Source organism: Marmota flaviventris, chromosome 1 (genome assembly GCF_047511675.1).
Source record: "Marmota flaviventris isolate mMarFla1 chromosome 1, mMarFla1.hap1, whole genome shotgun sequence".
Classification (NCBI taxonomy): domain Eukaryota; kingdom Metazoa; phylum Chordata; class Mammalia; order Rodentia; family Sciuridae; genus Marmota; species Marmota flaviventris.
In genome coordinates, this window is record NC_092498.1 from 148157860 (window position 1) to 148182229 (window position 24370).

The following is a 24370-nucleotide window of genomic DNA, read 5'->3' on the forward strand; positions in this document are numbered from 1 at the left end:
AGGGAGGCTGAGGCAGGAAGGTCACCAGTTTGAGAGTCTGAGGCCAGCCTCAGCAATTTGGTGAGAACCTGTCTTGGAATAAAATATAGAAAAGGCTGGGGATGGAGTTCAGTGGTAGAGCACCCTGGACTCAATCTGAGAGACTAGAAATAACCTCAATGCTCATCAGCAAAGATATAGTTAAATGTCATTCTTTAAACCCTGCAGCAAAATACTGATAAACCCCTAAACCAACAAGGTGAATAAGCTCCAAACAGCAGCAGAGGTCAAGTGAGGCTGCGGGAAGCAGCAGCGGAAAGATCCTGCAGCTATAGGCTTCAAAAAAGTCAGTAGTGCACTTCCCAACAGTGAGGTGTACATCCCGAGATATAAAACCTAAACCCTTTATTGGTAGCTGCAAAAGTAGGGGTGCATTGTCTGGTGATAGACCCAAATTGGCTTAGAACAGAGGAGGGGGCTGCACAAGAAATCACACAGAGTAGCCACGTTTGTGGGAACCTATTTGTCTCTGAGGCAACTGGAGGGAAATAAAGAATGAATGAGTTTCACACATAGTCCTAAGGAGAACTCCAGGACGTGGCTCTGGCCTCTCCTCAACCCGAACCTCCTGCACATAGCAAGGCTGGGAAAAACTCACTTCCTCCAAAGGAAAAGTAATTAATATTAGACCAGCATAGGACCTAGTCAAAACACATTTAAAAAAATGAGTTAAAAAATGAAAAGGAAATGGGGAGTTAGGCTTACTCAGAAGGGGGTCCCCAGGGAAGACAAGTGAAAGACAGCCAGTATATGCTTAACCAGAGTCTTCAACGGAATAATACAAGCCCCGGATTCACAGGCTCAAGGGGCACGGTACCATGTTCCAGAGGAAACAGACTCCAAGGTGATTAACCCGCAGAGGTATCCTAGTGAAGTAACTGGCCGTGAAAGGTACAGAAAGATCCAAATCGAGTTCAAGGAGGAAAAATCAGCTTCGACTCCCTTGCAACATGTGACCACAGAAGGCAGTAGAACGAGGAAAACAAAATCCTCAAGGAAACCAAGTGACCCACAAACAACTTCTTCTTTTTACTGTTCAAGTAGAAAGACGAGAAACAGAACATTCCACATGGGCAGGAGTGGTGTTCACAGGAGGCTTCGGCTACACGGGAGGGCCCACTTGGAACGACAGGATGTAACATGGAGCCGTGGCAAGCACTGAGCTTATTTATCAAGGAGACTGAGATGGAGGCAGATGTGGGGATGTAGCCAACTGCCCACTTTCTAAGTAATGGCATCACTGACATCAAAGGGAAAGGCCGGGTCACCAGGGGGATGGTAAAGTAGATGATACCTTCATCTTTAGCAGCCAGGATCAAAAGGGATCCTTTCAAGCTGATGTCAGGTAACAGAGGTTTAAAAACACAAAGTCAAGAGGAAAATGGAGGACACTGATTTCATCATTTTGTTTGTCTCAGAGAAAGTTATTTAAAATCACGCTACCAGAGCAAAAGCACCAACCTGCCCTATGGCGAGGAGGTACATGAAACCAGATCACGAAGTGAGAGGCTTCTAAACTCAAAGTACATGATGATTGACTTAGGATCAGACATCTGTCATAGCAATAAATGTAAATGGGCTAAACTCTCCTATTAAAAGGGGGAAAAGGGCTGGGATTGTGTCTCAGCGGTAGAGCGCTCGCCCAGCACAGACGGGACCCAGGTTCGATCCTCGGCACCACATAAAAATAAAGGCATTGTGTTGTGTCCATCTACACCTAAAAAATAAAACATGTATATAAAAAAGGGGGAAAAGGTACTTAGATTGGATCACAAAGCTGAATCCCACTCTATAGTACACAAGTCACACTTAATTCAGAAAGGCTGAGATAAAAGGATTGGCAAGGATTTCAAGAAAAATGTAATAAAACAGTAGAGGTTCCTATTTTTTTTTTCCGCCTTTAGTACCAGGGATTGAACCCAGAGGTGCTCCACCACTGAGCTACATCCCCATCCCCCTTTTCATTTTTTATTTTGAGGCAGGGTCTCACCAAGTTGCCAATCCTGGCCCCAAACTTGCTCTCCTCCTGTCTCAGCCTACTGAGTAGCTGGGGTTACAGGCCTACAGCACCACACCTGGCCAGGTTGCCATTTTAATGGATAATACTGAATCCAGAGCAAAAAGCATAAAATACCCTATGGATTTAAGGCCCTGATAGTTAAGCACTAAATAACACTTATCATCACTCATAAGGCCAAAGCTGCAGGTGATACAAGAACCAGACTGGAACACATTAGCAGAAGGTGTCTGATTCCTTCTTCATCCATGATGGGGGAGATTCCAAAGACCTGATAAACAGGATTACTGGGGTGCATATAATCGGTAGATACCAAACTCTGAATCCCCAAAGCAGGGCCACACCTCTTTTTAAGTCCCCATTTAAAAGAAAAAATCCATGTGATACACAAAAATTACTGTAGATTATGTCACACAGAAAACTTCCATAAAGTTCCAAACAAGCAGAAATAGATAAGATTCTTTGTTCATAATGCAAAATAAAATAAAATGCTAGAAATCAGAAACATTGAAAAGCATCTACTACCTAAACAGATGTGTGGGGCTCAAATGAGTCTTAAACCAAAATGTTGAAGTATCTAGAAAATGATGAAATTGAAAACATCACATATGAGAACCTACAGGGCATGGCCAAAGTGCTCAGAGACAGCCTTGATCAGGTTCCTGTTTTGTTATTTTCTGTTTATAAGTATAAAGATTTAAGTAACTTAACAAAATTTAAAAGAAAACAGAAGGAAAGTCTTAAATGAGCTAAAAGTATAAATTTATGAATTAAAAACCAGAAAAAGATAATTACTAAAAAAAAAAAAAATCCTGAAGATGGATCTTTGGGGAAGGGATATGGATAATATCATTATCTAACTAACCCAATCAAGAAAAATGAGAACAAAGCACAAAATACACAATAAAGGAATTAAGATGGAGCTGGGGATGTGGCCCAGTGGTAAAGGGCTTGCCCAGTACTGAAAATAAGAAAGAACGAAAGAGAGAAGGGTAAAAATCGCCACTTGAAAGAACTGAAAAAAAAAAATTACTTTATTTAGTCTCATGCAAACAAATTTGAAAACCTGAGTGGGGAATGGTGGTGCACGTCCATAATCCCAGCTACTGGGGAGGCTGAGACAGGAGGATTGCAAGCCCCAGGCCAGCCTGGGCAACTTAGTGAGACCTTGTCGCAAAATAAAAAGGGCTGGGGATGTAGTTTAGAAGTAGCATGTGCAAGGGACTGGGTTCAATCCCTAGGACTGCAAAAAGACATACATGCATACCCACATACATACCTGAGTAAAATGGGTAGTTTTTAAGACAAACATAATTTACCAAATTCATTCAAGAGGCAGTAGGACAACTGAAACTAACCAATTATCGCAGAAGAAATAGAAGACATCATCAAGGAGCTACCAACCCACCAGAAATAAATGCAATACTCCAGACAGTTTCATGGGGGAACCAACCAACCTTTAAAGAACAGATCATCTCATGTCTATTCAAGTTGTCCCAAAGCACAGGGAAAAGACTGCAGACAGCAGAACCCAACAAAAAATCATTTTAGAAAAATAACAATCTCTGATGAAACTGAAGCAAAAGTCTGTGTAAAATAACAAACCCAACCCAGCAAGTATTTTATAAAATAATAATAATAATAAAGGTCCCATGACCAAGTGGAGTTCAACCAGGAATGCAAGGATGGTTCAATATGAAAAACTCTAATAGTGTCCTTTGTATTAATAGTTTAAAGAAACCGCATGTTCATTTTCATAAAATGAAAAAATCATTTGGCAAAGTTCAACATATGCTTTTGATTTTAATACACCTTAACAGGACTAGATGAAGACTTACTTCATCCAATCAAATACCTGCCCAAAGTTACATTTCCTCAATGGAGACATATCTAGAACTTCAAAGTAAGAATGTCCATTACCACCATTACTTTCACTGTTCCAGGGGCAACAGCCAACTCTATGAAATAAAACAAAGAAATGAAGGGATAGAACAAAGTAGTAGGCAAATTTACCATTTGCAGTGATACCCTGAAAACCCCAGAGACGAAATTGAAAAGCCATTATAAACAATAAAAAGAATTCAGTAAAGTGGCAGAAGTTAACAGCCTTCCTAGAAACAGCCTCCACTTATGGAAGAAGAAAATGAATCAAAAAAAGCTAAACCTATGCAGAAGTGAACATAACCAGAAAATGTGCAAGATCTAAATGAGGCAAACATCAAAAGGAATTCCAAATAAAACTGAAAGGCGTAGCACATTCTTGGAGGAAAAGATGGCCTTGTAAAATGGACATTTCCTCCCAGATTCATCTGTAAGTATAATGTAATACCAGTAAAAAACAGGATTTTTGTTTTTGCTCTATAAATGGATTCCATAGTCTAGATGGGAAAATAAATACAGCAGGAGATTCGGAGGTGGGAATAACAGGGAGCAACAAGCTCCACCGTATATTATAATGTATTATAGGGCTGGGGCTGGGGCTCAGCGGTAGAGCACTCACCTAGCACATGTGAATCCCTGGGCGATCCTCAGCACCACATAAAATAAATAGATAATTTTAAAAACATGTATTATATGCCCACTACAACCTGGGTGAGTCTTAAAAACATCACCCTAAGTGAAAGAAGCCAGGAGCCAAAAAGACCACAGACAATCTGAGTTCAGAATTGGGAAATCTGTCGAGGAAGAGGGGGCAGGTGGGGGACAAGGGGAACTGTCCATGGGCATGGAGTTTCTTCTTGTCATGAAAATGTTCTAAAATAGTGGTGATGGTGCACCATTCGATGCATACTAAAAACCACGGAGTTGTGACACCTCAGTATTGTGTTCATCTACAACTGAAAAAGACAATTTAAAAAAAAAGAAGCAGGATGCAAGATGATGTGTAAAACATTCACGCACACACATGCTGGGACACAGCACATCTGGGAGGTCACGCAGGAAGCTGATGGCACTGGCCACCTCTGGCAGAGGGAAGCTCTGTCTGCACACCCTTCCTTCCTTGTGAATACTGGACAAGAAGGCCACCTCGTCTAGAGATGAGCAAGTACAAGAAAAATGTAAAGCGTCATGTGGCAACCGATTCTAGCTCCAGGAGAAGCGATAGGGCGTGGTGGGGACTGTGGCAGGCTAGAGATGAATGGCGCCTTGGAAGAGGCAGCAGCTGAGCTCTAACCAGCAGCTGCACAGGCCTGTTACCAGATCCTCTGATGTTTTTCAGGAAACACTAGAAATCCAGCTCTTTATGCAAATCTCCCTGTTTTGAATTGTTTCCAGGTACTTCAAAAATTAAAAAAAAAACCCAAAACCCTGTGGAGGCTAAAAATTGTCAGAGAGTTTAGTAACCTGGTGCTCAATGGTCAAGGAGGACAGACCCCCAAAGGTCACTACGTCCAGCTCCCTAATTTGCTACATTGACAAAGCAAGACCCAGGGAAAGGACATGCTCGAGGCCCGGGGCCGGGCTCCTGTCCAGGATGATTCTGGCTGCATTGCTGTGCTACCTTCAGTTAATGCAGGAAAATGAGAGAGAGCCACACAGACGTGCTGGGCGGTGGGTCCCAGAGCGAGGTTGGGCCTCGGTGCAGGTGCAGGGAAGAGAGTCTTCAGGGAAGGAGATTAGGCCGTGCCCCGTGGGAGTCGGCCAGACAGGGAGTGGGTGTCACCGTGGGGAGGGAGACCCCCCACAGGGGACAGCAGAGCATGGGCAAAGGCTGAGAGGCCTCAGAGAACACACAGGCTTTAAGATGGGGTTGGGTAATGGGCACAGTGGCTCATTTCTGTCATCCCGGCAGCTCGGGAGGCTGAGGCAGGAAGATCACCGGTTCAAAGCCAGCCTCAGCAACAGCGGGGCACTAAGCAACTCAGGGAGACCCTGTCTCTAAATAAAATGCAAAGTAGGGCTGGGGACGTGGCTCAGGGGTCGATCGCCCCTGAATTCAATCCCCCAAAAGATGGAGTTGGCTGGCATCAGGGGTGCAAATGACGTTCCTAGGCCAGGACCTGCTTCATGGAAGCCTGAGGAACAGAAAGCAAGCCCGTGGACACAGAGCAGGCGAGGAAGAGGGCGCGGAGGCTGGGCGAGGACACTCACACTTGCGCAGCTCCAGGCTCCTGCTTGGGCAGGCCAGGTGTTGGCCGGGAGGGTTCTGGGTCCTCTGCAGACAGGCCAGCATGGCTGTGCCGGGGTCCTCGCCGGGTGCGCTCTGCAGCAGGGTCCCTGTGGGGAGGGAGACGAGGTGCTTGTCATTGGAGGACCACTCCACGCCCACCTCCACCACCCTCCCAGCATCCTGCAAGACGGTGGAGACCGTAAGACCGTGCAGACATCCCTTCCCCAGAGGCAAGTGAGACCAGGCTGCGCACCTGGAAGCTCTCCTGCGGCCTCACAGGCTGACACAAAGCACCCTGCCTCCTGAGTGGTGGTCTCCCTCCAGGACGAGGCAGATGTGCCTCTGCAGGTCCCCTCCTCTAGCCGGCTGCCCTGACAGCCCCAGAGATGGGGCAGATCCTTGCCCTGTGTGTCCCAAGGCAGGCTGTCCTGTCCTGGCTGGTGGTGGAACTCAGCTGCACGTGACCCTGAGTATCCGCTGACCCAGGGGAGGGACGCTCCCTCCATCTGCTCATCTTTGGAATCTACACAGGGCTGCCCAGGAAACCCCAGGGGCCTCTCACCGTCCCACTTGGTTCAAGTGTTGGTCTGGTCCCTGCCTGGGGGATTCTCCCAGGGCCACCGGAGTGGAGATCCCGGGATGTTAGAGGCTGGGGGGTACCTAGTGGCTCCACAGGCCCCCAAGGCTGCTCTGAGCCCAATCTCTGTCACCCTCTGCCAGAGGGCCTCACCCCAACGGGAAGGGAAGGGTCACCCTCGGCAGCCCTGCTCTGCCAGGCAGTCTTTACCCAGAAGGTGGCAGCCAGATGTGGCTGGACACTGGACACTGGAGGCGAGGCACATTCCCAGGAGTCCCTGAGGAGTGGGGTGTGGACAGGCCTGCCTGGTAGGCCACCAGGAGAGGTGGACGTTTTCCTGCCAGGCCCCGTCCTCCCTCCCTCCCTCCCTCCCTGCTGTGGAGAAGGCGGGTCCAGGTGTGAGCTCAACCTAGGACACCCCTAAGGGCCACCCAGACAGGCCATCCCTTCCCGGGCTAGGTCCCCAGCAGCTGGGCCAGGTCACCTCCACCCTCATGTTGGTTTGAAAAGAGAAGGAAAGGAGGGGAGGGGGCGCCACAGGAGAGAGGGGAGTTATTTAATACTAAACAGGTGTCTGAGCCCAAATCCCGCCGCTTTCTTCTAATAATGAAGTATTCATGAGGAGAAGCCTTTTCTCGCCACTTTCTTAAGATACTAATTTCACAACAAGCTCCTTGTTAGGGCGCAATTATTCCAATCTTGTATTTCCCCGAGACGGTGGCAGCCTCCGTCTGTCCCCGGCCTCTTGGTACGTGAAAGACAATCAGTAACCACCTTTCATTATGTTCTATTTTACTTTCAGCCAAGGTACCCTGAAAGAAATGATTTCCTCTGAAAGGGACTTTTATTCAGTTTCAAAACCAATTTTCTCCTATTACTGTCTCAAAAAAAAAAAAAAAAAGAGAGAAAGAGAGAGTGGGGGGTGGCGTGGGGGAGGGGAGGGGAGCCTCCCCCCTCCCCGATCGCCATCGAGGCCCTCAGAGCCGCAGTATCCACTTCCCGCCTTTGATTTCTGGTAATTTTAAAATATGCCATTACAATCAGGCAGCAATGACACGGTTTCAAAAGGGAGTGAAGTGGGCTGATGGCGGGAGGAAAGTCCTTGACAGTGGCACGCGGCACCGCTCCCTCTGGGATCTGGGACGTGAGCAGGTGGCGGGAGCAGGCCTGGCTTGGGCCACTGCTCCTGTGTCCCTGGACACAGGCCTGGAGGACACAGCCAGGCACATGGGCACGCTCCGCCCCACCCAGAGCTGGGCTTCTGCACCCACTTGGGGCCCTGCACAGCTCCCGGGGCCGCAATACCCTCCCGGGCACCTGCAGGCAGGAGGTCCACAGGGACGCTGGGCAGCCACCTCCTGCTCCAAGAGGTGACCACCTCTTGCCCTCCTGTTCAGGGGCTGGGGGCAGCGGGGAGAGCCCGAGAAAGCCAGCCTGCACTCGCCCTTCTAACAAATGGGAAATGCAGACCAGAGAGGGACAATGCCCAGCCCAGGGCACCCAGAGCAGCCCCGGGGAGCCTGCCCTTCACCACGGGCTCTGCTGCCGCCCACGGTGGGCAGTGCTGGGCGGGGGAGGAAGGCGCTGGCCGTGGACCTGGGCTGGAAACTGAGTGTCCTCCATCCCAGCCCTTCAGCAACCCCAGGAGGGCTACTGCCCCTCTGTGGCTTGTTGAAGTCACTCCAGGGTCCCTCTGGTCCCCCAGGTCATTTTCTTTCTACCTGCAGCTGTTCACCAGGTGCCAGAAACTCAGTCCCTCTCCAGACCTGGCCCCAGTGCTGCAGGGACCACACCGCATGCTCAGGCTGCCTCCCCCGGGGGCCCTTAGGGTCCCAGGGCCACACCCCAGGGGCTCTGGTTGTCTGGGGGCTGCCGCAGTGGACGTCCAGGCAGTGCAGAGAGCGATAGGGACCAGGTGACTGAGCTCAGGGGCCAGAGGGCATTTCTGGGAGGAGGCCTCAGCTGGCCTTTCCAGGGCAGTCCCAACGGAACACCAGTGGACACCTACATCCCGACACCTGCAAACCAGACAAGCCAGAACCTTCTCCTGAGCCTCAAACCCAGCCTGACCGTCTCCACTGGGCACGCAAGGCCCTAGGCCTGCCCACCTGTCTCCCTGGCCTCTGCTAGCCACCCCAGGCCTCCAGACAGTCACCTGTGTGGCCCCTGGGTGGACTGTGCTGCCGCCAAGACCCTCTTGGCTCAGATCTGCCTCTCTGGGTCCTGGCTCGGCTTCGCCCCCTCTTCTGGGTCCTCCCACCACAGCCCTAATCACACCCCGTTGTAATGGCCAATTTTCACATCTGTTTCTGGCTACTGGACTGTGCGTGTCTTATTTGTTTTTCTGTCCCCTGTACCTGACAGAGAGTAACCGTTTAATAAACAGGTGTCGACTGAATGGCTCCATCAATGAACTGATTATTTGCACGTGAAGTAACTGAGGCCCAGAGAAGCCAAGTCTCCTGTACAAGGCCACACAGCAAGCCAGGGACAGGAGTGGGTGGGCGCTTAAAGCACTCATGATCTTTTTGACCCCCACCCTACCCCCCTCACTGCCTGGGGACATCCCAGCTGCAGACTGCCAGTCCCCCAGTGTCCCCACATGGATTCATTACTCCCCCAGCCTTGCTGGGGACCATCCAGAGAGCTGCTCATTTTGAAATCCTATCTGCAAATCAGACTGTTTATAAGCTCAAGGTCTTTTGTGGCTTTAATAATAAAAAGGGGGGTGAGAGGGAGGGAGGAAAAATGTCGCAAGCCTCAATGATTAGAATGCTTTGGCACCGTCCCTGACACGGGGGCTGATAAGACGCCTTATCTCAGAGACACCCGAGGAAAAGGTCCCCTCCACCAGATAACGCCCCCAGCTGTCGATATGCCCTTTCATAGCTGAGGATTTAGATAAAGGAAATGTGACAGGGGATGGGAAAGAAAGGAAGGAACTTCCCAAGTCCAAGGAGGGATGGGTCTGCAGCCTGCCTTGGCAGAACAATGAGCAAGAGAGGGATGTCTACGGGCCATCTTTATTTTTATTAAAAGAACAGGGAATTGGGGCCTTTGGTCCTGTCTTTTGTCACCTTTCTCTGCCTGACTGGCTGCAGAGGGTGTCCAGGAGCCCCCCAACCAGCGGGAGGGGGAAGTTCAGAAATAGCAATGTGCACCTTGGTACTAATACCAACAGCGAGCATTTCCCAAGTGTCCCCTCTGGGCCACACCCCATGTGCACTGGGGCCCTCATCTGGGTGCATCCGCATAGCAGGCTCTGCAGGGGGGGTGTCTATTTTTAGCCCCATTCACAGATGAGGAAATGGGCCCAGACAGGGGAAGCAATCTGTACAAGGTCACACAGCTCTGAGGTGGCCGGGGCCAAGGTGTCAACCCCAGTGCGCTGGGCACAGCGGTACTGAGAGGAAGCCGGGCGCCCTGGCACAGGCCCGTAATCTCACCGATTCAGGAGGCTTAGGCAGGAGGGTCACAAGTTCGAAGCCAGCTTCGGCAACTTGGTGAGACCCTGTCTCAAAATAAAATGAAAGGCCTGGGGCGGTAGCTCAGCGGTGGAGCGTCCCTGGGTCAACCCCCAGCATCCCACCCCTCCCCGAAAAATCCTGAGACAGCAAGGCCCAGGCCCTGGCTCTTACACACCCATGCACACACTCACTCACCCCTCCATTGAGGTGGCAGACACTCGCCAAGCACCTCTGGAGACGGAGCCCGTGCCATGCATTGTGGAAGCCAAGAGTGTCCTGCCAGAAGGCCCCAGGGCAATATCCCAGGAGAACTGACCCTCCATGGCTCAATCCAGCTCCAGGTAAAAAGGGACTTTCCCTCCCAGCCTCTCCCTCCTGCCCCCTGCATTGTCCTAGGTCCACAGATCAGCGACTGGTCTCCCAGCCAGGCTGGGCTGTCCTTGGAGCAGGCAGCAGGACAAGGCTGTGGCCTTCACTTCCAGCCCTCCCCCTCCCCCTTGTCCCCAGAGCAGCCAGGCTCCACAGCCAGGCCAAAGACCGGCTGTGGCTTGAGAGGAAGGTCGTACCAGGCCCCTCCTGGTGTCCCACAGGACTCAGAGCCCAGAGAGGAGAGCCGGCCCCAGAGGTCCTGTGTCACCAGCCGGCATGGGGGTTCCTATTGGCTGAGTGACCTTGGGGAAACCACAGCATCTGAGTCTCTGCTCCCTAACTGACCCGGGGTGGGCAGAGAGCCAGCCGACACGTGAGGACTGCCCAGCTCGCACCACGGGAGGATGTCACCACTGGGCTCTCAGACACAGCCCACAGCACGGGCGGACCCTCAGGATTCTACATGCAGTCCCCTTGTTCCTTCCTTTTTAATTTTTGATGGTACCGGAGACTGAACCCGGGGTGCTCTACCCCAGCCACATCCCGGCCCTTTTTAGTTTTTGAGACAGGGTCTCACCAAGTTGTCCAGGCTGGTCTCAAACTTGTGAAGCTCCTGCTGCAGACTCCCGAGTCACTGAGGTTACAGACGTGGGTCACCACACGTGGCTGCGGTCCCTACCTTTGAGAGGCTTAGAATTGGAAGTGAAGATGGGACAAGAAGTTGGGACAACCCAGAGGCTCGTACAAGGAGCCGGGTGGCCAGTGAGGACTTGAGTGAAAGAGAAATCTGGTTTAGGCCCGAGGGCCTCCCAACCTGCACAGGAAAGGGCAGGACCCCCACCCACCTCCATCCCCTGGCCTGGTAACCAGCTGCCCCCACACTCAGGGTAGATCCCAAAGTGCTGTGGGGAGGCCCAAGCCTAGGAGGAGCACACCTGCAGGATCTGGGTCAGCCCTGGCCATGTGACCTGAGGGAGTCACATCTCTGGTCGGGTCCCTGTATCATGAGCTGAACCAGCACAAACCTTCAGAAAGCACAGCCCTCTCTGAACAGCAAAGGGCCAGAAACCAGCCTTCCCGTGCCAAGGAAGAAAGGGTGCAGGATCCTTGCTCAAAAATGTCACTGGGCCAGGCACAGTGGTGCACACCTGTCATCCCAGAGGCTCAGGAGGCTGAGGCAGGAGGATCACCAGTTCAAAGCCAGCCTCAGCAACAGTGAGGCCCTAAGCAACTCAGTGAGACCCTGTCTCTAAATAAAGTACAAAATAGGGTTGGGGTGTGGCTCAGTGGTCAAGGGTCCGAGTCCAATCCCCAGTATCCCCCCCCCAAAAAAAAAGTCATTGGGAATCTCGGTGCACAGTCCCTTCCCGGCCCCACTCTGAGGTTCCCATGATGGGAAGATCACCCTCTACTTCTTTTTTGTCTTCTGGCTCCAACCCTGCCTCTGTGTGTCTCTTCTTCTTTCCAGCCGTCTGTCTGTCTTGCTCCTGGCCTGACCCCGCACCCTCTCCTTCCTCCCTCCCCTCTCTCCCCCACTCACCCTGTCTCTGCAAGGCAGCCAGAGCTGAAGCCCACCCCACCCCCACTCCCTCCTGCGGCTCCCTCCCCCATCCCTGTTCTGAGAGCCCCAGGCCTGCCAGGGGACCCTGTTAATAATTAAATGTTAATCTAAAAAGCAATTTGAGCTGCGGCTAGGCAGATCTGGTTAGAGATTACATTAGCATGGAGGAGGCCAGGGTAATTTTCTTTAACCCCTCTCCTGATCTCTCCAGCCGGGGAATCTTCAAGTCACACGGGCACTGCTGATTAAACCGCGCAGGGCTTGGCCGTGGATAAGGGGCCTGTGAAAAGTGATTATTTCCCACCGCTATTTGGGCCGCAGCACCAGAAGGGGATTTTTACTCTCTTTTAAGGTTGGTATGGGGGAGCACTGCGCCCTTCAACCCGAGGCCTCATCTCCCCACAAGCTACTGCTGCATCCAAGCCCCCAAGCCAGGGCTCTAAGATGCAAATCTGCTCCAGGACAGAGACATCATCTTGGACCTAGCTCTCACAGCCTCACCGAGGCCTAGGTCTGGGCTGGGCACTAGAGCTAGAGGTGCTGGCAGCTCTGGGCCAGAGAGATGAGCAAACACTATGGTGACAATCCTGAATTCTGGCCGCAGCCAGGGTCCTCAATGGGGCATCCCCAGGGGCGAGGCTCGCTTACTGACCACGGCTTGTGAAATACCTCCCCCTTAAGAATCCACCTGGGCTTCCACGGAAGCCCAGGGTCCTCAGGGCTCCTAAGACCCATGTGCATGTGAGTGTGTTAGGATGGTGCCGGGGGGCGGATTCCTCCTCATGTGGCCTCCTGACCCTTCCTCCACCAGCTCCCAAGGCTGACCCAGTGCCTGTGCTTTGCAGGTTCCAGAAACACAGCTCCTGACGGATAGGTGGGCTCAGGAAGGATGGGACACAGGGCAGGCTCTGGGGGGTGGGCGGCTGTCCTACAGCCCTTCAGCACCACGGCCAGCTCCCAGCCACCGTGCCAAGAAGGGGTGGGTCTCAAGCACAGGGACCTCGCTCACCATGGGAACTAGCCTGGGATGTGATGGTGGCCTGACAAGCCCCTACTGTGTGCCAGGTCCTGTGCACACGCTGGGCAGTCACAGATCCTGATGGGGTAAGAGCCGTCGGAAGGCGGGAAGGAGACAGGGGCCATGATGGGACCATCGGCCCGGCCCAGGGGTGTCAAGGGGGGGACACCCCAGCTGCCTCACAAGGAGAGTGACAGCATCCAGTCCCGGGCTTTGGAGCCAGATCCCTGAGCCTTCTCCTCTGCCTAAACCCCACCTTTATCCCTGAACTCTGGTTTGGGGCACATCCCTCCGTCATCTCTGAGCCTCAGTTTCTTTATCTGAAAAGGAGGCTAATTTCTGACCAGGAACTTGTACACACACGGGGCCAGGTCCTCGTGGCAAATGGTAGCCATTTCTAGCATCACGTGGGATCATTCTCAGCTGGCGAGCAGGAAGGAGGGAGGAGGAAGAAGTGAGGCAGGGGGAAGAGCAAAGATGACAGGAGCACCCCATGGGGAGCACATGGAGGATGGACGGAAAGGAGTGGGGAGGCCCGAGACAGCTCGGGCTACAGCAGGACCCGCCCTCCAGGTGAGGGGCTGAAAGCACCTCATCCAGGTGGAGCCCCCCAACTCCAGAGACCGCCCTCCCAGCCCTCAGTGCTGGCTTAGGGCAGGGAGAGACGCAGAATAGGAATCAGGGTCTCATAGGAATGCTCGATAGCCCCTCCGGGGCTGGGGGGCAGTCGTGGCCACTGGCTACTGGCCACTGGAGTGGATGCGGGGACTCCTCATTCTCATGTAAGGAGCCTTTGCTTGCAGGTTCTAGGTGGCAGGGGAGGGGACCCAAATCTCAGCCTCCTACCCAGCTGTCATCTCCTAAGACACCCCTTTTCCAGGAGCCAGACCCCAAAGTGAGAAGTTTGAAGAGGCCGCCCCTCTCCTAGTCCTGGTCTCAGCCCTTGAATTAAAAGTGGCAGCCAAGTCTCCATCGTCACCTTCCCAAAAAGGTGGAGGACACTGGGAATCAAAACCAAATACCGTGCTGTGAGGCCACGGGGTCTGGGGGGTGGGGGGGCTTGGCAGGAAAGGGCCCCCCATCCAGATTTCTGGGGGGGCATGGACCTTTCTGGGGGAGCAACATGTCAACAGAGACCAAAATAAAGGTGTAATCAGGTGAGACCAGATGTAAGGGGTCCCCAAAGACGGAGCACCTTGTGCAGAGGGCAAAGGTGAGACAGAGAAGGAGGGGCTCAGTGTCCCAGCCACCCCCCCCCCACATACCCCCGGCCCTGCACCCACAGTTCAGGGTTAAACCAGGCAGCGGGGAAGGAGGCAGGCCGGTAGTAAGAGCGATAGCGAGCGCTGATCTTTATTTTTAGTGTTCCCCACGGGCTCCGCACTCTACAGACGCCACCTAACTTAACCCACGCTCCACCTGGAGAATGACAGCTGTGCGGTACCTGGGTACCTGGGAGGAGACGCAGGGCGGGAGCGGCCTCCAGGGCCACGGCAGGGGGCTGATGAAGGCAGGAAGGTTAGGGTTCAGTCACCCAGGGGAGGGGAGACTGGGCCCCGGGGAGGAAAGGTCCAGCAGTGTCCGGAGGACAGACAGCTGACAGTGGACGGAGGCTGGGAAGGGCTAGCTCTGACTTGTAGCCCAAAGCCAAGGCCAACAGACGCTTCGGGGGCTGGGAGAAAGACGGATGCAGGGTTTGGACAGAGGCTCAAGGTCAGGGAGTGGTCTCCTCCAATGTTGTCTAAACCTCTGAGGCCAAACACTCATCCCTTGAAGAGAGACGGGCCAGTCTCCAGCCCTCGCCCTGGCTGTGAGCTGGCGGGAGTGTCTCTGACCCCTTCATGTGTCACCCAGCCACAGAGCATGCGGTTTACAAAGTGCCGGGGCGCGGGGCCGACTGTCTGCCGCTGCCCACCGCGGGACCATTCATCTCCCAAGTCCCATTTTTCCTCTCCGTGCCTGCCTGTGTCTGTTGTTTCTCTACAGCGCACACGCACACTTCTGGTTATCTTCAGGAATGTTTCAACCTCTGACCACCTGACAGGAGGCTGGTGCTCATGGTGAATTCCCTGTTGTGACAGGGAACAGCTTGGGGGAGGGGGAGGGGACAGGTGGGAGGAGAGGGGACGTAAGTCCGGGAAACCCAGGACCACCAGGAAGCAGAGATCTTTCCAGGAAGCAATGCTTTCTGCAATGGAACCTGCTGTCCACAAGACCTGGGGGCCTCCTGGCCTCCACGCCCTTCCCCACCCTAGAGGGTCATGTGTGTCTCACATTCCTCTCCACTCAAAACTCCCTTCCTGGCATTTGTAACAATATCCTCGGAGGCCCCATGGGAACCCTGTCCCCACCCCCTACCTGCACTGTTCCTGTCTCCTTCCTAGTTCTGCTCAGCCACACTGGGTCTTCTGATTCTCTAATAGGACAACCTCAGTCCCACCCCAGGGCCTTTGCACTTACGTTTCTGTCTTGATGCCAGTGCTGGCCAATGAAAATACACAGTAGAAGGAACCCCACACAGAAATTTTCTAGCAGAAAGTTAAATCTAATAATGTATCTTATTTAACTCAATAGATCCAAATTAGTACCCCCTCAAGATGTCATCGATATTCCCAGTTATCAGTGAGACATGCTGTGTTCTTCTTTTCATACTAAATCTCTGGAATCCAGGGTGCACTGTATACCCACAGGGCACCCCAGTTCAGCCTGGCCTCCCTGCACATGCTCAGTAACCACCTGTGGCCAGTGCACAGCTGTGCTGTCCCCAACACTGCCCACTGCCCACCACCCTCTGTGCCAGCCCCATCTCCTCATTTATGCCTCATCTCAAACATCACCTCCTCCAAGAGGCCCTCCTTGACCACCCTGTGGACTGGCAGCCTCTGCCCAGCCATTACTCCGTCACCATTGTGGCTCATTCACTGTCGTTACCTTGATTATTTATTGATGAATGGCTGAGTATCTCTCCTCCACCAGAGCACAGACTGTGCTGTATCTGCAAGCGGGGCACACAGTAGGTGCTCAAGTGGGCAGGTGGTAGGGGCTGGGGTGACAGTGGAGGCAGCAGGCCTGGGGGGACCCTGTCTGCCTACCTCACCCCAAATCCCACTCTGGGCATTCAGAGGAGGAGGAGAGCGTGTGCACGTACTCACACGTACTCACACATACTCACACGCACACACAGCTCCCGGGTCCACCCCCCGCTTCTGAAAAGTGGGCCAGAAGATGGGCCTCCTTTGAAAATCAGCCCGGCGCAGAAAAACGGCTGTGACAGCACAAAGCCAAGATTGGATCAGCGACGGCCCGACGGCCTGGTGACGGTTACAAACGACCTGATGTGGAAGAGACAGGCTCAGATGTGTGCACACAACGGCTGCTCCGCACCCAAGGCCGGGCTGCTGGGCAGGTGGCTCCGAGTCCACTTCAGAACGTGCCTGAGCCCAGGAAAGACATGGGAGCCCGCCTGTCCAGGCTGGTCACTTACCCAAGGTGAGACCAGACACTGCCCAAATGCCCAGCACCTGGCAGAATGTCCCCAACATGAAGCAAAGCTTGTCATTTCTGAATCCTACTTTCGTAATGGAAGGAAGAAGAATCCTCTTTTCCACAACCTCACAAGGGTGGATCGGAGAGGGCCACCCGCGGTGCCCAGCTCCACAGTCACTTTTGGAAGCAGCCCCGTCCTACTCTCAGGATGGGGGGCAACTCCCCTTCCCGGGCTCTCAGGCACCTGGCACTGAACCTTACCTTGCTGTGACTGCCACCGAAGCCCTGTTTGAGCACATTGACTCCAGGGAGGCTTCACGGCTCACCCAGGGGACCGGCATCGAGGAAGCCAGGCCACGCGGCTCACCCAGCGGATGCTCGATAAATCCCAGGGGGACAACAGAGGGAAGGGTTGGGACCTTTGTTCCCCTGGTCCCTTGTGTGGCCCAGGGCTCACAGTTCTCCCTAGTCACCTGGTCTGGCCCTTGGCCTCTCTCCAGCTTGACCTGACACCCTGCCACCACCACCTACACACACCCCCTGGGAAAACCAGGCCCTGCAGACTTGAGAGCACTCATCAAGGCGGGCGGGGGGCCGGGCTGTCAATGGTGGGCAAGAGCCTCCTCTCAGCCCCCTGGTTACCTGCCAGTGGGGCAGGGGGCAGGGGGCAGGAGATGGTGCATATCCCAGCCCCTGGTTGTGTCTCGGAGGCTCAGGGTCCAGAAACTTCTGGAAGAGGGAAAGGGCCTCCACTTCACGAGGCCTGGGCAGGGCTGCTGGGTGCCGTGCCTCAGCACACCGGGCACTAAGCCCATTATTTGGGACACAGTCTATCCAAGGCTCCTGTCCTCTAGGGGGGAGCAGGGGCTCAGGGAGGAGAGAAAAGGGATTTGTCCCTGGCTATCTCCTGGGGTCTGGATGGGAACCTGGGTCTTTGGAACTCTAGAGCCAGGACATGGCCATGCTGAGGGTGGGCTGGGTTCCAACTGGGCACTCAACCCACAGGACAGGGGTGGCCCCTCCTGGGGTGGGCATTGGGTCACCTCTGACCACTGCCCTGCCCTGAGTGGCTGCTGGCATGACTCTAGGCCAACTCAAGGCTGATGTCAAAGGGGCCACCCAGAGGCCACCACCATAATAGCATCCTGCTGGCTTTACTCTAGCCCCACGAGGGACTGTCCCCCGTGGTCCTTCCAGCCACGCCTCCCTCAGTGGCCAGGGTGGGGACTAGGCCAGAATGGATTGTGCAGGGCATGGTACCTGCTTATCACTGGTCTGGGTAACAGGTGACAGCACAGGGCTGAGAAAGCTGAAGGTGTTTTCCCAGAGTCACCCAGAGCACGGGGCAGGGCTGCTGTGGACCTTTGAGCCCCAGGACCTAAACCTCTCCCCATCGCTGCAGTTATTCTCCAACCCCCAGGGACAAGGCCCCAGGGACAAGGCCCCAGGTACGCTTAGGCGAGAGCAGGGAGATGGCTCCGAGGGGCACGTTCGCCAAACCCCACCGAGTCCCTGAGCATGCCGGGTTGGGGACAGAAGAGTCAGACACGTAGGGATGCACAGGCAGGAGCCCAGCATCCCCAACCCTAGGCCAGACGGAGCTTCACGGAGCCCTGAGGAGAGGGGCTGTCCCCAGGCCAGGAAAGGGTCACCTGAGCCCCTCTGAAGAGTATTCCAGTGCCTGATACAGAGCTGAAGGGCACCCAGCAGGGCACAGAGGGGAAGCCAGAGCCCAAAGCCACCTGGTAAGGGTGGGCTGGATCGAGGAGTTGACCCCACATGAGGACCATGACCATAGGAGGGCCACCTGCAGGGCAGAAGTGGGCTCCCGGGTGATTGAGAGAGGGCCACAGGACAGAGGGGCCTCCAAGGCCAGGCTGTAGCTTTGGCACATCACCCACGGACAAGGAGCCACCCAGAAGGCACAGTTGTCACAGTACAGACTCGGGCGCTGGACCGTCTAGGCTGCGCCCCAGCCAGCTCTTGTCTTTGCGGGGTGTGCAGCACAGGGTGGGCCCACTAGCCTCTCTGGGCTTCAGCGTCTCCATCTGCATAGCGCGGCTCACGGTACACCTAGCTCCAGCTCAGCGCGGAGGGACTCCAGCCTTCACCCAAGTTTGTCAAGTAGAAAAAAGGCAGCCATTGAAGGGCAGGGCACGGGCTCCGCGCAGGGCCACTCGCCTCCCGTGCACGGGCCTTGGCTCCGTCCCCAAAGCTGCAGGAAAAGAATCAGGAAACCGGTGGCCCCAGGTTCAGGGCCTATCTGGTCACTGGGCTGGCGTGGTCCAGGTGGGTGCCAGGCTTGGGGACAGGATGGCGGCGGTGCCTCCCAGCCTGGCTGGGGCGCGCGCCAGCACCAGCGTGCGTGCGCGTCTGTGTGTGTTGCCGCGGCGGCTTCTATGCAAACATGTTAATTTGTTTTCATTTTGTGTTTTTTTTCCCTCGCAGGATAATTGGGTGAGTTTGAAGTCTTGGCGAGGCTGCTGATTATAGCTATTTGGGTGGTGCCCTCGCGGGCGCGGGCCCTGCCTCCTGCCTCAGGCGGGGAAGACGCGGCTGGGGGTGTGAGGAGGGGCTCCGGGGGTGCAAGTGGCTTCTGAGGGCTCTTTCTGGCCGGGGATGGGGAAGACGAGCCATCGGGGACCCCAGACGTGCCCCTCACCCAAGCACCACGGGAAGCCCTGCCCACACACGTCTTTCTTTGCCCTGTTGCTGCATTAAAAAAAAAAAAAAAGAAAAAAGAAAGAAAGAAAAGTGGTTGCCAACATTAAAAAGAAAAAAACCAACAAAACTAAAATCCTACCTCAAATTCTCATTGCGAGGTCTCTTGGGGAAGAAAATTGTCAGCTTTGAAAGCACCGAGGCCGTGATTCCCAGGGACAGGTGTACCTGCCTTGGCCTTGGGCTCAGGAGCTGTGGAAGCCCAGCGGGTCCCTGGCTCTCTGAGGGTCCCTCCTCATCTGCAACCGGGCCCCAGGAGCCCCGAGAGACTGTGAAAGTGTCAGACCCCCTCTGGACACGCAGCCTGGTCACTGACCTGTTTCTCCCCCTAGGTGGGGGCCGGGGCTGCCCACATCTTTGCTGGGACTTTGTTGAAGGCCTACTGTGAGCCACGCTCTGCACAAAGACCTTGGTGTCTTAGTCTGTAGGAGCGACTACTGCACCTCACCCTCAGGGCCTGCGGAGTGCCTGGCCCCTGCCGGCACACAGTGGGCCCACAGCAGAGCAGGTGAGTGGCCGCCTGAAGCTCCTCTCAGAGCCAGTCCTCCAAACAAGAGGACCACACACAAGAGCAGGAAGTGGCAGAGAGAGAGGACAGGCTTCCTGGATGGTCCCCCGGGGTTGGGGGGCCACCTTACAGAGGGCTCGGGCTTCCCCGGTCACACGGGGTGGCAGCTGGCAGCACCCCCTCCCCCACGAAGAGGCACACAAAGGGGCCTCTATTCCTGCTGTGTGCATTTGTCCCAGCCAGCGGGCCACACCACCCTCTCCTCCTCTGCTGGCTGCCCAGCCTGGCCGGAGCCTACACAAAGGCCAGTGTGTCCTTGCCGGGCCAGGCTGGCCTCAGAGGACCCTGCCCACAGAGAGCCAAAAGCTCAGAAGGGAGAGCACAGATGTGTGGCGAGGCCTCACGCCCAGGTTAGCGAGGCAGGGAAGACTCCGGGGTGCCAAGCCTAGGTGCGGCTCTGCCCCCAGCTCCACCTGGTAGCTGTGTACCCGTGGCTTGGTTTGGACCTCGGTTTCCTCATCTGTACAATGGGGACTGTGACAGCAACGTGGCCAACCTTCTGGACTGTCAGGGGGTTCAGAGAGGTGATGAGGGGCTTGGTGTGAAATTTGGAAAGGGATGGTGGGCAGGAAGCCCTGGGGACTGACCAGCCATGTCCTCAGCATCTCCTTCCTCAGTCCCACCCCAGAAGGCTGTGGGCCCAGCCTCCTAGGAAGGGAGACAGTACTCCTTTCTAGATCCCTCTATCTCCACCCTCCACCCCGGCAAGGTCCACGTCTGTTGGTGCTGACCTTGAGGTTGTGAGGTCTCTTCTGCCCCAGGCCATCTCCAGGCAGTGGGACGACAGGGGCTACTGTTTATTAAACACCTACTGTGTGCTGGGACTTGTAGCTCTATCATCTCCTCCTAAACCCACGGCTACCCTGGGAGGATGAGGCAGGGTGGTACAATGGTTACGGACTCGCGCTCCCTGTAGCTCAGAGGGACGGTTCGCCCTCAAAGAGTTTAGGCAGCAACCATGTAAGACAACTTGGTGATGCTCCCAGGCCCCCGCTGGCTTGAAATCCTGACCCCAGGGCTGTCCCCCCAGTGCACAGGGGAAAACCAAAGCCCTGTTGGTAAGTGCTTGACATGACGGGGCAGCAACAAACCCGGAGCGATCATCCTAGGGGACATTCTAGGGGACTCGAAGCCAGGCCTGGTGGACCCGCTATTCTATATGAAGAGCTTACCGACTCTTTCCAGCAGGTGTTTTAATTTCCAGATGTCCTAGGCTCTGGGGGCCACGCAGCCTGCAGAGCGTGTGGTAAGAGGCCCAGCCCCCCCCCAACTCACCTCCCTGGCTGACCCCAGGAGTCCCCGTCCTGCCACACAAAGTCCCCCTCCCTCCCTCCCACCTGCTCTGGGCCGCCAAGTGCACAGCGGAACACCAAGTCATTAAGCTTGCGCGCACCATCCGGGCGCCCGGGAACACTGTGGAGTTTCCCTTTTATGTTTATAGCAATTGTATGAAAATGTGCAACATGGCGCGCACCAGCTGACAAATGAGACGAAACAGACAGGGTTCCGGGCCGGCTTTTTTCCGGGCCTGATTGGCATTAATTGTGAGCGTTTACAAAGCACAACTCGGAGCCTGACACTTGCTTCAAGCGAACGTTTCCTTCTAATAGTTTTAATGATTACAACAGGAGCTGGTGATCACCACCGGGCGGGGAACGGGCCTGTGCTCCTCCGGGGCCGGAGCCCCTGCCCCACTTTGCCTGCCACCTGCTGTGGGTGGGCTGTACCAAGCGCCCAAGTGGGGAACAGGGACTCCCGCCCAGGGCCTGGCTGCCGCACTCCCAAGCTGCCAGTTTATAAGGCTCATGGTGAAGCCCCCAGGCCCAGGCCCAGGGGAGGGGGCAGGGAAAGGAGAGAGGCGGAGCAAGTCTGGCCTGGCTCTGTGGTGACAGGGTCTTCGTTTCCTCATCTGTACGACAGGGACAGGAAGGACCCCCACGAACCCTGGCTGCTGTTTTCTTATTGTGTGACCTCGGCCGAGTCCCTCCCCAACTTTGAGCCTGACCCTCCTCACCTGTAATGTGCAGGGCAGGACCTGGTCAGCTGGAAGTCACTTAGACCAGGCTTCCGGTCCCAGCTCTGGCTTCTCCTCAGCTGCATGACCTTGAGAGAGTCCCTTACTGTCCCGGAGCTTTGGTTTTCCTCGCGGGTAGAGTGGAGTTCATGACCCCGCAGACTCCAGAGAGAAAGGCAGTAGAATCCCTGAATCACTGGCCAGCCAAGGGCCCGTGTCCCCTCCCTCGCTCATTCACTCCCTCAAGTGTTCCCACAGCCATCAAGCGTCCTCATCAGAGGCCTGGGGTGTCCCAGGGAACATAGCAAGGACCCTCACTCACAAGGCCCCCAGCCTCATGGCAGGGGGGAAGAGGATAGATACAAACGCACCCCAAGGGCAGCAATCCATCAACTCTCACCCCTGATTGATGGAGAGAGAAACTGAGGCAGAGAGAGAGAGAAATAGTCTGAAGTCACCCGGCTGGCATGTGGCACTGCGGGGGGGGGGGGGGGGGGTTAAACCCAGGCCATAGCCTCAGGGGGAGGTCTGCCAAGACCAGCCCTCAGGCCCTGAGGAAGTGCTGTCCGAGGGCCCCCCACGGATGGCCTTTCCATCCTGGGTGGGGCTCATCTGCAGAGTCAGGCTGGGCACCAGGGTAAGAGGTACCACTGAGAAGGAGGGAGTCGGAGGCTTGGGGAGCCCCATCCTCCTGGGGTTCCATTTCCTGTGCTAGAAATGGGAGGGGAAGTGCCCCCCCAACCCCGGTCATTCATACATTTCCACCCAGTGTGCTCCCCAGGCTGAGGCCACCAGAGGCCACGGGAAGAGCACCAGCCAGGTGGCTGGGAAAGGCTGAGCCAGGCCCATGCCCAGGCCCAGAGAAGGTCTCACTTCTGGGAAGGCACTTGCTCTGTGCTTGGCTCCAGCCAGAAAAAAATATCCTGCCTTCTGGAAGCCCTCAGAAAAGGCTGCCATATTTTTTTGGAGTTACTCTGAGAGTGAGATGGGGAGGGGGGGAAAAAAGAGGGGGGCACTTTTCCCTCTTGCATATGGTGGCACAGATGGGCCCATGATCCATAAAAACTGTTTGCAATTAAACTCCCACTTTGCATGGCTGGATTTGTCAGTTATCTGAACCATGAGCTCCGCAGTGACAGAGGCGGCACGGGACAAGGCAGCGCAAGATTCCTCAGGACCAACCTGCTGGGGGGGCGGGGCTGGGGTCCTGGCATGGTGGGGTGTGGCAGCAGCCGGGCCAGCTCCCTCTCTGGGCATCCCTTGGCCTTCGCCCCAAGTCGGGTACAGCCAGGCAGTGAGGTGGGGCTTGGCAGGGCTTCCCTGCCCAGCGGGGACTTGGCCGGCGCGGGGTGCCTGGCTGTGGGGTAATGAGCGTGGAGAGAGTGCAGCTAATCACACTCGGGACCTGCCAGGGAACAGATCTGGGACCCAGGACAGGCAGGAGGGTGGGTAGGCAGCGTGCGCCATGAAAGGGGCCCACCAGGCAGAGTGCCCTGGCAGGGTCCGGGTGGAAGAGCCAGAACCTCTGGCCCAGTTGGCAGAAGCGATTGAGGGCAGTACCAGGAAGGGCGCCAAGGGCCAGAAGTGGCTCCTCCCTCACCCTTAGAAAAGTCCACCCGGCCTCCTGCGTCCCTTTGAAGGCAGGTAGGGCCATCAAGGCAGGCACTAAGAATCTCTGAGTAGCTGAATCTCCCCAGCCAAACTGATGGCCTCTGCACGGGCAGCCTTCTCCCAAGGTTCCCAGAAAGTGGACGAGGGGCCACACCCCCTGGGCTCAAAATGCCCGCTGGCCACCCCAGCCGCTGCTGCCCTGGGAGGCTTGCTTGTTTGGGTTAACAAATGCATCATTTGGATTTGGGAAATCCTGAGATCGCTCATAATTGTTCCCCGATGAAAAGAAATAAGGCCCTCATGCCCCCTTCCCCCGCCCCCTCCAAGCTGGGAAAGAAAAGTCATAAAAATAGCTTGTTATCTCACCTATTGAGGCTCCGACTGGATGTTACTGCTAATTGGGTATAACATCCTTGTCTTGTTCTCGCAGAAGCTAAATCAAGAAAGCGCCACTGCTGCGAACTAATTATATCTCCAGCCTGCAGCCTGCCGCTTGTCTCTCCCTTTATTGAGTTAAAAAATGGTCACGAACCTTCATCTTTCATCCCCCCAAGCGCTGGGCCCACGCTGCCCGCCAGGCGTGGCTAGTGAGGCGTGGACAGCCCACAGGAAGGTCTGGAAGGGTCTTGGGGAGCAGCAGAGTGCTGAGAGGGGAGCTCCTGCCAGGGTACCTGCGTGTCCCTCACCACCAGGCCTGCTGCTCCACTGTCCCTGGAGAAAGGAACTCTGGTGTCTCTCCCTCCTGGCAGCTGAGCCCCTGGGGAGGCAGGTCAGGAGCATCTTAGTCGGGGGGAGCATTCACTCTTTTTGA

The 24370-nt window shown here is 55.1% G+C and overlaps 1 protein-coding gene across 1 annotated transcript in view; it reads right to left on the minus strand.

The window, feature by feature from the left end:
- Positions 1–24370, minus strand: part of Fam222a (family with sequence similarity 222 member A) — a 45791-nt gene that overhangs the window by 13814 nt on the left and 7607 nt on the right. Inside the window, exon 2 of the mRNA XM_027923340.2 lies at positions 6149–6274. Within this exon, the coding sequence (XP_027779141.2) occupies positions 6149–6230 (82 nt within the window). The 5' untranslated portion in view covers positions 6231–6274. The remainder of the gene's footprint in view (positions 1–6148; positions 6275–24370) is intronic.